The 14,332-nt window shown below is 35.7% G+C and overlaps 1 protein-coding gene across 3 annotated transcripts in view; it reads left to right on the top strand.

Moving 5' to 3' along the window:
• Positions 1 to 14,332, top strand: part of ANKRD31 (ankyrin repeat domain 31) — a 127,609-nt gene that overhangs the window by 94,963 nt on the left and 18,314 nt on the right. For all 3 annotated transcript variants that reach the window (XM_022594713.2, XM_022594678.2, XM_022594698.2), the window contains 3 exons: positions 600 to 696; positions 3,290 to 4,289; positions 9,780 to 9,920. In XM_022594713.2, coding sequence (XP_022450421.2) covers positions 600 to 696; positions 3,290 to 4,289; positions 9,780 to 9,920 — 1,238 coding nt within the window. The remainder of the gene's footprint in view (positions 1 to 599; positions 697 to 3,289; positions 4,290 to 9,779; positions 9,921 to 14,332) is intronic.

The raw sequence follows: 14,332 nt of genomic DNA, 5'->3' as shown, positions 1-14,332 counted from the left end.
CTGATAGTGACTCTTATTTTTAAGTACGTATAAGTTATATATAGTACAAATATAGTATAGAACAATATATTATATAAATATATTTTAAAGTTTACACACACACACACACCCCTACCAAAGTATTAACAGCAGTCTCTTTCATGGAGTGAAATATTGAGGAGAAGGAGTGGTTGAATGGGATACTCTTTGACTTCTCTTCTCCGTAAACATTCATATTATTTGCAGATTTTCTTTACGTTGACAATGTATTCCTTTTGTATTTTAAAAAGTACATAATTTTAACAGACAAAATATTTATCTTCCTATTTATTTTCCTTTACTACCCTCATTTCACAGGTAAGGAAGCTGACCAGAGAGGTCAGTGACTTGTCCAGGTCCACAAAGCTTAGTCAGTGGGGTAGCAGGATTAGAACTCAGTCTGGCCTGCTTCTTCTTGATACCATGTTCTTACTTATACACTTCAGGGCACTTCCATAGAGTGACATAATTCCTAGGGAAATAATGGCTTTTTAATTAACAGTAAGGCTAAGTCCTATGTGACCAAATTTAACATTTATCTCTCAATTAACTGACTTTTTATTTTATTACCATGTTTCTAGAACAATACACTGATAAGATGTTAGAGATAAAGGAGGTTATGGACAACGTGCTTACCAAACAGAAGGCAGAAAGGGATGATTTAGCTAAAAAATACAGGTGAGTAAAAAAAAAATAGGAATGCTTTAGAGTTTTCAGAATTTATCTATTTTTATCTACAGTAGGCCTAGAATTTCTTAAGATTACAAATGTTGCTTGGGACCAGAAAAGGACTTTATGAGGTCATCTAATCTGTTACCTCCATGAGGAATTATACTTCCTAGAAAGATGTTTTTCTACTTTATTATTTGAAATGTTCAGAAAAGAACATTTTCCTATCTTAAAAAGTTGTCTACAGCCATGAATTTTATGAAAGCCTTTCTGGTCATGAATTCCATAAGTAAATTTCTTTCCTTAGTAAACTCACATTTTTTACATTAAAATTTTTTCTTTTATGCTATCACAAATGTTGTTCTTCTAAGCAGTTTAATCATGTATATTTTGTGGTTTTGTGTACTTCTAAACTCTCAGGGTCCTTAAAGAGTTTTATCCTGATTATATTGATTATTTACCTCTTATCATCCTTTTTTTTGAGAAATTTGTTATATGATTTTTTCTTGTTTTGAGCATTATTTTTTTTAGTTTTTCTATTCTTTTTTTCTTTTTTCTTGTGATGAGAACTTTTAAGGTCTACTCTCTTAGCAACTTTCAAATATGTAATACAGTATTATCAACTATAGTCACCATGCTATATATTACACTCCCATGCCTTATTTATTTCATAACTGGAAATTTATACTTTTTGATTACCTTCACCCATTTCACCCACCTACCACCTCCACCTCCACCAACCACCAATCTGTTCTCTGTATCTATGCCTTTTTTGTTTTTGTTTTAGCCTTCAAATATCAGTGAGATCATACAGTATTTGTCTTTCTCTGTCTGACTATTTTCACTTAGCATAGCGCTCTCAAGATCCATCAATGTCTCAAATGGCAGGATTTATTTCTTTTTTGTGGCTGAATAATATGCCTTTATATATGTGTGTCTTCATACTAATGTTGCTATTTGCCTTAAAATCTTGTAATTTAGAGAGCATTTTTATTTTCTGTCTGAACTCTTTGTTTCACATAGTTTTAAATGTGATATTAATTTCTTCTTTCTTCTCCTCTATCTATCCAGCTTCTTGCATTTTATACTACCAGTTATTTGCTAATCTGATTTCTTCTTGATGCTTCTTCCACTTACATCTACTACTTGCTTTGACATCCAGTTGGTTTGGAGTTCAGTACCGACAACTCTAAACTGTGTTAGGAGAGACAAGTATCTATACTATTGCTTTCTCTTAAAACGGCTGCTCTAAAAAGATGGTCCCTGAGGATCCCTGAGACCATTTCAAGGGGTCTAAGAAGTGAAATGAAACCATTTTTTTTTTTTTTTTTTTTTTTTTGCTGTACGCGGGCCTCTCACTGTTGTGGCCTCTCCCGTTGCGGAGCACAGGCTCTGGATGTGCAGACTCAGCAGCCATGGCTCACGGGCCCAGCTGCTCCGCGGCATGTGGGATCTTCCCAGACCAGGGCACGAACCCGTGTCCCCTGCCTCGGCAGGCGGACTGTCAACCACTGCGCCACCAGGGAAACCCCCGAAACCATTTTTATAATAACATTAAGATGTTATTTGCCCTCTTTTGCTCTCATTTTCTCATAAGTGTACAATGGAATTTTCTAGAGGCCACATGGCGTGTGATGATATCATCACTCTAATAGCTAATGGAATGTGCACTTGTGTAGTCTTGTGTTTTAAAATTTTCTGTCTTATTTTCTAAAACAGTAAATATTGATAGATATAACTCAAATAAACAAAAGCTCTTTGCATTCCTCAATAATTTTTAAGAGTATAAAAAAGTCCTGAAACCAAAAAGTTTAGAAACTAAGTGTCCGATATCCTGAAGATCAGTGTGGAATAGGTGAGTATAACCAAAAGACAGGTGTGGATGAGCCAGTTTCCTCCCATTCAGTCTTCAAGCCCCTGAGAGACTTGCTTTAAGGAGGGCACACAGGATAATGCTTATCTGGGTAGTCACTTCAAAGTACCTCACTACAGATTCAAAGTACAATTATTGGGTTGGCCAAAAAGTTCATTCGGGTTTTTCCATAACATCTTGTGGAAAAACCCAAATGAGCTTTTTGGCCAACCCAATACAATAAGTACTTGATGAATTGACATTTCTCAGGTCTAGCTTACTTATAATTATTCACAAAACAATCTCAGTCCTCCATAACTAAGGGAATTTGGGTGGAACTTATTCCCAAATTTTACTTCTTGATACACCATTTCACTGTAAACAGGTAAGCAAATTCCAAACTTAAAGAATGGTGTTGCTCCTTGGCCATCAATTTATACCTTCCAACTAAAGGACTACTAGGTATCTAGATAAACAACCCAAGTTTTGTTTCTCTTTTAGGGCTGACTCACAACTGATAAGTAATGATGTGAATATAAATGTGGATAACCACGCTGTCACCTAAAAAAGGCAAACTTATTTACCTCAAGTAAAGCAACAGTTTCCTCTCAAAGAATATACATTGCAAAGATAGTCTCTTGTGTACTTTGAGCTGATTAATTTGACATAAAGTATAAAATCTAAATGATTGCTAAAAAAAAAGTTTTCTACTGTTTTTATATTTTTTTCTCTTTCTGTTTCTTCCTACAGGGTGTCCATAGAGTCATTTAAGCATGGAGTCCTGAGAGAACAACTAGCTAACTTGGCCACAAGGCAGAAGAGCCTTTTACTTGTAGCAAAAAAACAGAAAAAAATAAGCCAGAAAATTCAGAACTATAAGAATGTTACATCTTTGTCTGGTCTTAGTTTCAAGAAGCTGCCATTGAGCTCAGAAATCTCTAATGAAAAGGACAGCCAAGAGTTTACTAGTCTGGAAAATTCAGTACAGCCCCAGTCATGTTCAGTTTCTCCTGTCAGCCTTGTTTGTGGAAGCATGCAGGAAACACAGTTGTCTTGGGAAATCTGGCATGAAAACCAAAATACCAACACTTGTCTAAATTCAAAGACAGTGAGAAGGGAAGAATTTTCTGGAAATGAACTGAATTCTAAACAAAGTGTCAGTGACTGTACCTTAGATAGATTATCAAAATCCAGACTTTCAGATGGCACTAAGAAGATTAAATTACAATCGCAACCTATTTCTTTTATTGCTCAAGCAGAATATTCACAAAAAGAAAATGATCTTACAGATACTACAGCCAAAGGGCATGAGTCCTTTAGTCCTTCAGCAGTAACTGGCACATTAAAGATTTCAGAAACCGCAAGTATATTTGCCCACAATGATGCCAATCCATCAAATGTTATTTGTGATCAGGCTCTTTCCAATTGTGATCCAAAAAAAGGAAACAGGAAAACAGCTTCCCAGCAACCACATATGGGGACATCAGAATCCCTGGTACATCAAGGGATTGATGTCTTTGGCAGTAATACGGGGCATCAGGTGAAACCTTATCTTAGAAAATCAGCTCTTGCTGTTCCACATGCAAATGATAGTCAAAGCTCCTCCTCCTCTGGGTCTGGCCATCAACATACTGTAAAAAATCCTTCAAAATACAGCACAACTCCTAAAAAGAAATGTATGCAGATAAAGGATCTGATATTGCTAGGAAGAATTAATCCGGGAAATAATATTCTGGAATTCAAAACACAGGTATCCTTTTTTTTTCTCTAAAAGTACATAAATTTTATAAGTAAGTGAGTAAATGTTGCTGTCACATAGTGTCAGTGTTTAGCTCTAATTAGGGGAATAGGGTTTGGCTGATCTTCTTGAATGGAGAGACTTAACCATTATATCTTAGCAAGTGAAATCACGCTTCTAAAATTGCCCTGTACATTTTAGTTACAAGCACCTTTAGGCTCTCAGACCAGAATTAGTTTTACTGCAGCAGGAAGGATTTAAGAACAAAATAAAAATAATAAATTGGAGCTGTGTTTGGTTCCAAAGTTTTGGAAACTACCAGTGTGTACTGCTAAAGCTTCCCCTAATAAGATGTATAAACACATCTTCCATAGTAGCTCAATTTAAAAACAGAAAGTGACTTGGAGTTTGGGTAAATATAACTCAATTAAAACAATATCACATATGCATAATAACAGAAGAGGAAAAAAAGGTTCTGCTAGAAATGCCTACAAATGAGGCTTCCTTTCCCTTTTCCCCCCATTCATTTTTTGAAAGAGGATATAAGAGTGGCAAAGATTGCAGGGTCCTGGAATGCTGCTTTGCTTGTGGACCAATCCAACAGAAAACCAATCCAAGCTAATTGGAACTTAATCTAAATGACCCCTTTTTTCAACCCTTTCTACTTCTGGATTATAAGACTTTTCCTAGTTAATAAGCTTTATTTATAAGTTAGGAGCAAAAAAATTTAATTTTAAAGCTCCAAACTATAGTTTAAACACTAAATTAGCAGCTTGATCTCAGATCCCTTGATGTTCCTGTTTGCTTGCCTGTCAACCAATTTATTGCTAAGTAGTACCTACTTCACATTAGCCAAAGCAACTCAAATTTCAGTTATTAATTGGTTACATTAACTAAAATTTTGACAGCTGTGGTTACTCCTCTGGATCAGCAATGATAAAATTCTAATATTCTTTGTATTTCAGCTATTTTTAACAGCTTTATTGAGATATAATTGATACACAATATGCTACATGTATTTAAAGTATATAATTTGACAAGTTTTGATGTATGTACATACGCAAAGTATAAAATCTAAATGATTGCTAAAAAAAAAAGTTTTCTACTGGTTTTGTATTTTTTCCTCTTTCTTCCTACAGGGTGTCCATAGAGTCATTTAAGCATATTGGTCTGTAGTTTTCTTGTGTTTTCTTTGGTTTTGGTCTCAGAGTAATACTGGTCTCACAGAATGAATTCCAAAGTGTTTCCTTCTCTTCTGTTTTTTGGAAGAGTTTGTGAATTGGTATTAAGTCTTTTTAAAATGTTTTCTAGTAATCAGCAGTAAAACCATCTGTACCTGGGCTTTTTTGTTGTTGTTGATAGTTTTTTGATTATTAATTCAGTGTCTACTTTTTATAGTTTTTCTTTTCAGATTGTCTGTTTCTTCTTGAGTCAGTTTTGGTAGTTTGTATCTTTCTAGGAATTTGCTCATTTCATCTAATTTATTGGCATACAGCTGTTCATAGTGTCTCTTATAGTCATTTTTATTTCTGTAAGGTCAGTAGTAATGTCCACATTTTCATTTTTGCTCTTAGTAATTTGAGTCTTCCCTCTTGCTTTTCTTGGTTAATCTAGCTAAAGGTTTGTCAGTTTTATTAATCTTTTCAAAGAACCAATTTTGATTTTTTTGATTTTCTCTGTTTTTCTATTGCATGTTTTACTTTTTCCACTTTAATATTTACTATTTCCTTCCTTCTGCTTGCTTTAGGTTTAGTCTGCTGTTCTCTTTCCAGTGTCTTTCATATAAGTTTAGGTTATTGATGTGAGATCTTTCTTCTTTTTCAATATAGGCATTTATACCTATAAATTTCCCTCTAACCCACTGCTTTCACTGCATCCCATAAGTTTCAGTATGTTTTGCCTTCATTTTCATTCATCTCAAAGTATTTTCTCATTTACCTTTTGATTACTTCTTTAACCCGTTGGTTATTTAGGAGTATGTTGTTTGAGTTCCACATAATTGTGAGTTTCTCATTTTTTTGTTATTAATTTCTAATTTCATTCCATTGCTCTTAGAGAACATACTTTGTATTATTTTGGTCCTTTTAAATTTTCTGAGACTTATTTTGTGGCTTAGATAGTGTATAGCCTATGCTAGAGAATGTCCCATGTGTACTTGAGAAGAATGTATATATTCTCCTATCATTAGGAGAAGTTTTCTATAGATGCCTGTTCAGTCTAGTTAGTTTATAGTGTTGCTCAACTTTTCTCTTTCCCTTTTGTGATGATATTATTATATATATTATTGCTATATCTGTAAATGTTATAAACCCAGTAATTCATTGTTATAATTATTACTTTATAAAATATTGTGACTTTTAAAGGAGCTGAGAAGAAAGGAGAACAAGTTTATATTTATAACTTTTGATATATTAACCCTCTTATTTATCCTTGCTGGTTCTCTTCATTTGTTCCTGTGGATTTGAGTTACCATATGGAGTCATTTTCTTGGCCCAGTAAAACTTCTTCCACCCACCTCCTTTGTGCTTTTGCAAATATATATGTATTATATCCCTATTGTTTTGTACAATTGGTTTAAAAACCAGTTAAGCAAAGAAAGAAGAAATGTGCATTTATACTGTCTTTTGTAATATGTGATTACTTTTACTGATGCTCTTTGTTTTTCCACATGGATTCATATTACCATTTGGGTGTCACTTGATTTCAACCTGAAGAACTTCCTTTAGTATTTTTTGTAAGGCAGATCTGCTAGCAACAAATTTCCTCAAGAGAGGTCTTTACATCACCTTTATTTTTGAAAGATTTGCTGAAAATAGAATTCTTGGTTACAGGTTTTTCTTTGTGTACTTTGAGTGTGTTATTCTTTCCTTGTTTCTGATAAGAAGTCAGTTGTTAATCTTTTGGGGTTTACCTTGTAAGTGATGAGTCATTTTTCACTTGCTTCTTTCAATAATTTCTTATTGTCTTTGACTTTCAGTATTTTTACTATGTATCTATTTATTTCTCTCTTTGTGTTTATCCTTGTTGGACGTCATTGAGCTTCCTGAATATGTAGATTAATGTTTTTTAATAAATTTGGGAAATTTTTAGCCATTATTTCTTCAAATATTTTTTCTGCTCCTTTCTCCTGTCCTTTTGGTACTCCCATTATGCATGTGTTGGTGTGCTTAATGGTGTCCCACATTTCTCTGAAGCTTTTTCATTTTTCTTCACTCTTTTTTCTTTTTCTTCTTCAGCTTACATAATCTCTGTTGATCTCTCTTCAAATTCACTAATTCTTTCTTCTGACATTGAAAATCTGTTGAGCCTCTCTATTAAATTTTTCATTTTAGTTATTGTACTTTTCAATTCAACTTCTTTTTGTTTCTTAATAAATTGTTTCTTTATTGATACTTTCTGTTTGATGTGATATTGTTATCATACCTTGCTTTCCATCCTTAATTATGGTTTCCTTTAGTTCTTTGAACAGGTATATAAACGGCTGTTTTTTTGGGGGTTTTTTTTGCGGTACGGGGGCCTCTCACTGTTGTGGCCTCTCCCGTTACGGAGCACAGGCTCCGGACGCGCAGGCTCAGTGGCCATGGCTCATGGGCCCAGCCGCTCCGTGGCATGTGGTATCTTCCCGGACCAGGGCACGAACCCGTGTCCCCTGCATCGGCAGGCGGACTCTCAACCACTGCGCCACCAGGGAAGCTCTAAACGGCTGTTTTGAAGTCTTCGTTAAATCTAACACCTGGTCATTCTCACAGGCAGTTTATGTTGCTTTTTCGTTAGTTTATTTTGCTGTATGTGTCATACTTCCTGTTTCTTCGCATGTCTCATAATTTTTTGTTGGAACTGGACATTTTAGATATTTTAGAGTAGGCAATGTATTGTAGCAAGTCTGTATATTGATCCCCATCTTCTCTTACGTTTGTTATTGTTCCCAGGCAAAATATTTGTGCCATGGCTCTGGAGCTTAGGGCAGGAACATGGCAACTTCTCTCTGAATTATACCCCTGCTTTAGGATCTGAGCATTTAGTGGAAAGGGGCACACTAGCCTCCTGCCTTTTCAACTTGCCTCTCCTGACGTGAAACCACCACCTTACAAGCCAGGGCAAGTGTGAGCAGGACCCCAATAGTCTCAGTAGCACCTTGCCAAAGGTAGAGACTCTGTCTCACCAGTACAGGTTAAACAGAAGAATTTGGAAATTTTTTTTCCAAATTTGGAAACATTTTCAGCTATTATTTCTTCAAATATTTTTTCTTCCCTCCCCTCGTTTTTGAATTCCCATTACGTATATATTAGGCTGCTTAAAATCATTCCACAACTCACTGTGATGATCTTATTTTTAAAATCTCTTTTCTCTGTGGGTTTTTTATGCCATTCCTATTCCTGTGTCTTTGAATTCACTAATCTTTTTGTTTGCAGTGTCTAATCTGTTAATATCATCCAGTGTATTTTTCATTTCATATGTTGTAATTTTCATCTCTAGAAGTTTGATTTGAGTCTTCTTTTATATCTTCCATGTCTCCATGTAACATTTGGAACATGTGGAATATGATTATAATAACTATTTAATGTCCTTATCTGCTAATTCTAACATCTTTGAGAGTTCTCAGTCATTTTCAATTGATTGCTTTCTCTCCTCCATATGGATTTATTTTCCTACCTGTTTCTAGGCCTGTTAATTTTTTATTGGATCCCAGAATTGTGAAATTTATCTTGTTGGATGCCAGATATGTTTTTATTCTTAAAAATATTTTGGGTATTTGTTCTAGAATATAGTTAATTTACACAGAAACAGTTTTATCCTTTTGGGTCTTGCTTTTATAATTTGTTAGGCAGGATTGGAGCAGTGTTCAGTCTAAGGCTAATTATATCCCACTACAGAGGCAAGACTCTTCTGTGTACCTCCCAATGCCCCATCAGTTTTGAGGTTTTTCTAGTCTTACTATTGGGAACAGGTGCTATTTCTGCCCTTTGAGAATGCCAGAGAATGCCATTACCTCTACTTCTTTCAAGTAGTTCTTTTCCCAGGCTTGGGTAATTTCCTCACACACATGGCCAATCACAGCTCAGCGGAATACTTAAAAAGGACCCCCTGAAGATCTGCAGAGTTCTCTCTATATATATTTCTCTCTCCTTCAGTACTCTGTCCTGCAGACTCTAGCCATCATGCCTCCCTAGACTATGCTCTGTCTATTCAACTCAGAGAATCCACGGGTTTTGCCTGGATGCCCTCTCTCTGTAACATGACATGGAAACTCTCAAGGCAGTGAGTTGGGACAATTATAGGGCTCACCTCATTAGTTTCTCATTTCTCAGGATCACTATACTTTGTTCCTTGATGTTTGGTATCTTGGAAACCATTGTTTCATATATTTAGTTTGCCTTTTTTTTTGGTTGTGTCATGTGTTAGGGTAAATCTGGTCCCTGTTACTTCATCATGGACAGAAGCAGAAGTTCATATATTTCAGATACTTTTTAATCCTAATATTTGTTTTATTTTTCACCTCAGGAGACTACCCATAAAGCCAGTGTTTTATTGAATGGCAAAATTAAGGTAGAAAATGGTCAGATTTATCAAAACCCAGTCATCTGGCTCAAGGATCTTCTAGGAGCTGACAGTTACGTGACCTGGAATTATGCTTGGAGTAAGGTGGGTCATTCTTAAATTTATCTTTAACTTCATATTCAAATGGAAAGGTACATATTTTTTGATGATAAAACTATTTCCTTTTTTTAAGAAATCTGAAAGTTCTCCAAATTAGTTTTGTCCTCATGCATCCCTTCTGCAGTGTGCTACATGCTTTCTCCCACAATTCCCATTTGCCAGAATTCCCCACAGCAGGATTGTACAGCTAACTGAGTCTCTCCTTCCTTGTTCCTCACCTAGTCTCAGAAAATTGAATGCCCCCGATCTTCCCCTCTTGTCCCTGCCACCTCACCTCCACAGTGATTGCAGGTCCCTGTGACTCCACATAGAAAATTTGGAACCACTGGTGAATTGATAGTTTAATTAATATGTTACTAGTATTCTGATAAAATAAAGCAAAATATTCCCCTAAAGACGAAAATTATGATAAAGGGGCCTAAGGCACACAGAAGTTATGGTGTACTTTTATGTTTGAACATAGTCTTATCCATGAATTGCTAGCCTCCCAAAAAAATATTTCTGAATTTTTATTCAGACTTCCCAGACTTAGTGGTCTCCCCCTCAGTTCTGACTTCTGAGTTACAAGCCCAGTTTAATAACCAATTTGAAGAGTATCGATGACTGACACCCTTGAGGTCCAGTGATCAGCCGCCTCCAGATGTCCATGGCACCTCTTCAGGGAACAGTATTGCAATGATTCACCCAGGAAAGTGTGAGTCATCAGACAGTCACCATTACTGTTTCACAGAATTGCAAATACCTTTAACCTCCACTAGCCATTACAGTAAGTCTCAGTGCACCAGAAATAGAAGGTGGTTTCCTCTCTCATTTTTTGTCCGACTCAGCTCTGCCCACTCTCCTTCCTAGCTCCTATCTCAGTCTTAGTCCCTAAACTCTGCATTCTGGTCTCCTAGACCTCTGTTGCAGGTGCTTCCAGAACAGTGTTTCAGTTCCTTCACTTACATGAGCACATTTTAAATTTTCTCTGCTTTATATTATAGTCTCTCTGTGTTCCTTTTTTCCTGTATTATTATTATTTTTTATTTCCCACCACTGGAGTCACCAGGCCATCTGCTTTCAATTCAACCTGCCTAATCCTTTCCATGGATTCATAAATCATATTTGCATGTTAGTAATTAACATTTTACCCATGGAAATCCCTTTTTATTGCAAAGTTTCTTAAATTCATGATAGATGATATTGTTTTGCTGAAACTGAATCTATGCTCACAGTGTGAATATGGTACTAATTGCTGTAGCTTAGGTTGTTTTGAGCTTAACATGCCTGTGGCCCACTGGTGATGACTCAGTCCTCCCACTCTTTTTCTCTGTTGGAACTACTGCATTTTCTGCTTTTGAATAGCTGGCTGTGATATCATTTGGCTCTCACTCTGTACTTATATGCCTCATTTACATATCACATTGCCTCTGGTCTTTTCTCATTAGCCATGTCAATTGGAGTCATATTGTTTAACATCTATGTGATAGTGAAGCCAAATACAAATGTGGGCACTAAAATTAGGGCAATTCTTGGATATAAGATACTCATACAGATTATCTGAGCAAGCTTAGATTTTTTTTTTAATTATCCTAAAAATGGAAATAGTTTCAAAAATTACTGTAGGACACTCATGTACTTCTAGTAAATACCACAAGCTGAGAAGCACTGCCCCAGTGAGTTTGTTTACAATTTACCACAGTAACCTCTACCCCTCTTGTCTTGGGGTAACTCCTGAATTTACAGTCACTTCTTGATAGGAGCTTTTTGCTACCTCGGTAAATGTGAACATTTCTACCGACTAGTTCCTAGTACAGTGGTGGGGCTATAGAGCCAGGACTGGTTGGTTGTCAGGCAAGAAATGCCAGAAAACTAGGTCTTGTCCTACATCAGACAGAATGACACAGCCACTAGACACGGAGATGACTCATACCTCGTACCCAAGCAGCTGAGCTGCTGTACAGCTTTGCCAAGGGAATCCTCATGCGTACTCCACTGGACATCGCTCACTCCTCTTGCCACTTCAGTCTCCTGAAGTGACCTAGTGCCTGTTCAGTTTGAGTTCTATTCATTGTTATCCTTGTTCATTAAATCACTCCTACCTTGTGGAAAATATATTTTTAACTCAGTGGATTTTCTCAAAGCTGTGTTCTTTGAATGTGTGAATTATCCCTAGTGATGTCTGGGACCTATGGGGACTCATGATCTCTAAGGCTACTAAGGTAAAATTTTACCCAGCACTAACTGATAAAAATATACTTTAAATCTGAGACATAGGTGAAAACATACTGAGCCTACACATTGATGAGTGTATAAGGTGTGTTGGATATTGTCAGGGTGATAATGTGAACAAAATCCATTCTTTCTTCTTTTTATATACTTGCAGGTAAACTTTATTATTTCTGAGGTATAGCTGATTTCAGCTGTACAACATAGTCATTCAAAATCTTTATAGATTATACTTAAATTTATTATAAAATATTGGCTATATTCCCTGTGCTGTACAATATATCCTCATAGCTTATTTATTTTATACATAGTAGTTTGTACCTCTTAATCTCCTACCCCTATCTTGCCCTTCTTCCCTCTCCACTCTGGTAACCACTAGTTTATTTTCTCTATCTGTGTCTGTTTCTGTTTTGTTATATTCATTCATTTTATTTTTTAGATTCCACATATAAGTGATAACATAGTATTTGTCTTTCTCTGTCTGAGTTATTTCACGTAGCATAATACCCTCCAGGTCCATCCATGTTGTTGCAGATGGCAAGTTTACATTCTTTTTTATGGCTGAGTGATATTCCATTGTACATATATACCACATCTTCTTTATCCACTCATCTCTTGATGGGCGCTTAGGTTGCTTTCATATCTTGGCAACTGTAAATAATGCTTCTATGAACATTGGGTGCATGTACCTTTTCAAATTAGTGCTTTTGGGTTTTTTTTTTCAGATATATACCCAGGACTGGAATTGCTGGATCATATGACAGTTCTATTTTTAGTTTTTTGAGAAACCTCCATACTGTTTTCCACTGTGGCTGCACCAATATACATTCCCACCAACAGCATACGAAAGGGTTCCCCTTTTTCCACAGCCTTGCCAACATTTGTTATTTGTATTCTTTTTGATGATAGCCATTCTGACAGGTGTGAGGTGATACCTCATTGTGGTTTTGATTTTCATTTTTCTGATGATTAGCAGTGTCAAACATCTTTTCATGTGACTGTTGGCCATCTGTATGTCTTCTTTGGAAAACTTTCTATTCAGGTCTTCTGCCCATTTTTTGACCAGGCTGTTTGTTTTTTGATATTGAGTTGTATGAGCTGTTTATACATTTTGGATATTACCCCCTTAATACTTGCAAATAGTTATATCATTTGCAAGTATTTCCTCCCCTTCAGTAGGTTGTGTTTTCATTTTGTCAATGGTTTCTTTTGCTGTACAAAAGCTTTTAAGTTTAAGTAGGTCCCATTTGTTTATTTTTTATTTTGTTTCCTTTGCCTTAGGAGACAGATCCAAAACAATATTTCTCTGATTTATATCAAAGCGTGTTCTGCCTATGTTTTCTTCTGGGAATTTTATGATTTCCAGTCTTACATTTAGGTCTTCAATCCATTTGGATTGGTATATGGTATGAGAAATGTTCTAATTTCATTTTTTTACATGTAGCTGTCCAGTTTTCCCAGCACCACTTATTGAAGAGACTGTCTTTTCTCCATTGTATATTCTTGCCTCCTTTGTCATAGATTAATTGACCATAAGTGCATAGGTTTACTTCTGGGCTCTCTATTCTGTTCTGTTGCTCTGTGTGTGTGTCTTTGTGCCCGTACTGTTTTGATTACTGTAGCTTTGTAGTATAATCTGAAGTCAGGGAGTATGATTCCTCCAGCTCTGTTCTTCTTTCTCAAGATTGTTTTGGCTATTCAGGTCTTTTGTGTTTTTATACAAATTTTTAAATTATTTGTTCTAGTTCTGTGCAAAATGCCATTGGTATTTTGATAGGGGTTGCATTGAATCTGTAGATTGCCTTGGGTAGTATGGTCATTTTAACAATATTAATTCTTCCAGTCCAACAACATGTTTTTCTTTCCATTTGTTTGTTTCATTTTCAGTTTCTTTCATCAATGTCTTACAGTTTCCCAAGTACAGGACTTTTACCTCCTTAAGTAGGTTTATTCCTAGGTATTTTATTCTTTTTGATGGAATGGTAAACAGGATTGTTTCCTTAATCTCTTTCTGATGGTTCATTCGTTTTTTTTAAAAACACATATTTATTGGAGCATAATTGCTTCACAATGCCGTGTTAGTTTCTGTTGTACAACAAAGTGAATCAGCCATATGCATACATAGTTCATTGTTAATGTATAGAAAGGCAACAATTTTCTATATATTAATTTTGTATCCTGCAGCTTTT

This window comes from Delphinapterus leucas, chromosome 3 (genome assembly GCF_059928025.1).
Source record: "Delphinapterus leucas isolate spDelLeu-1000000601 "Yukka" chromosome 3, BTC_Dleu_Yukka2, whole genome shotgun sequence".
Lineage (NCBI taxonomy): Eukaryota > Metazoa > Chordata > Mammalia > Artiodactyla > Monodontidae > Delphinapterus > Delphinapterus leucas.
This window is presented reverse-complemented; position numbering and strand designations above follow the sequence as displayed.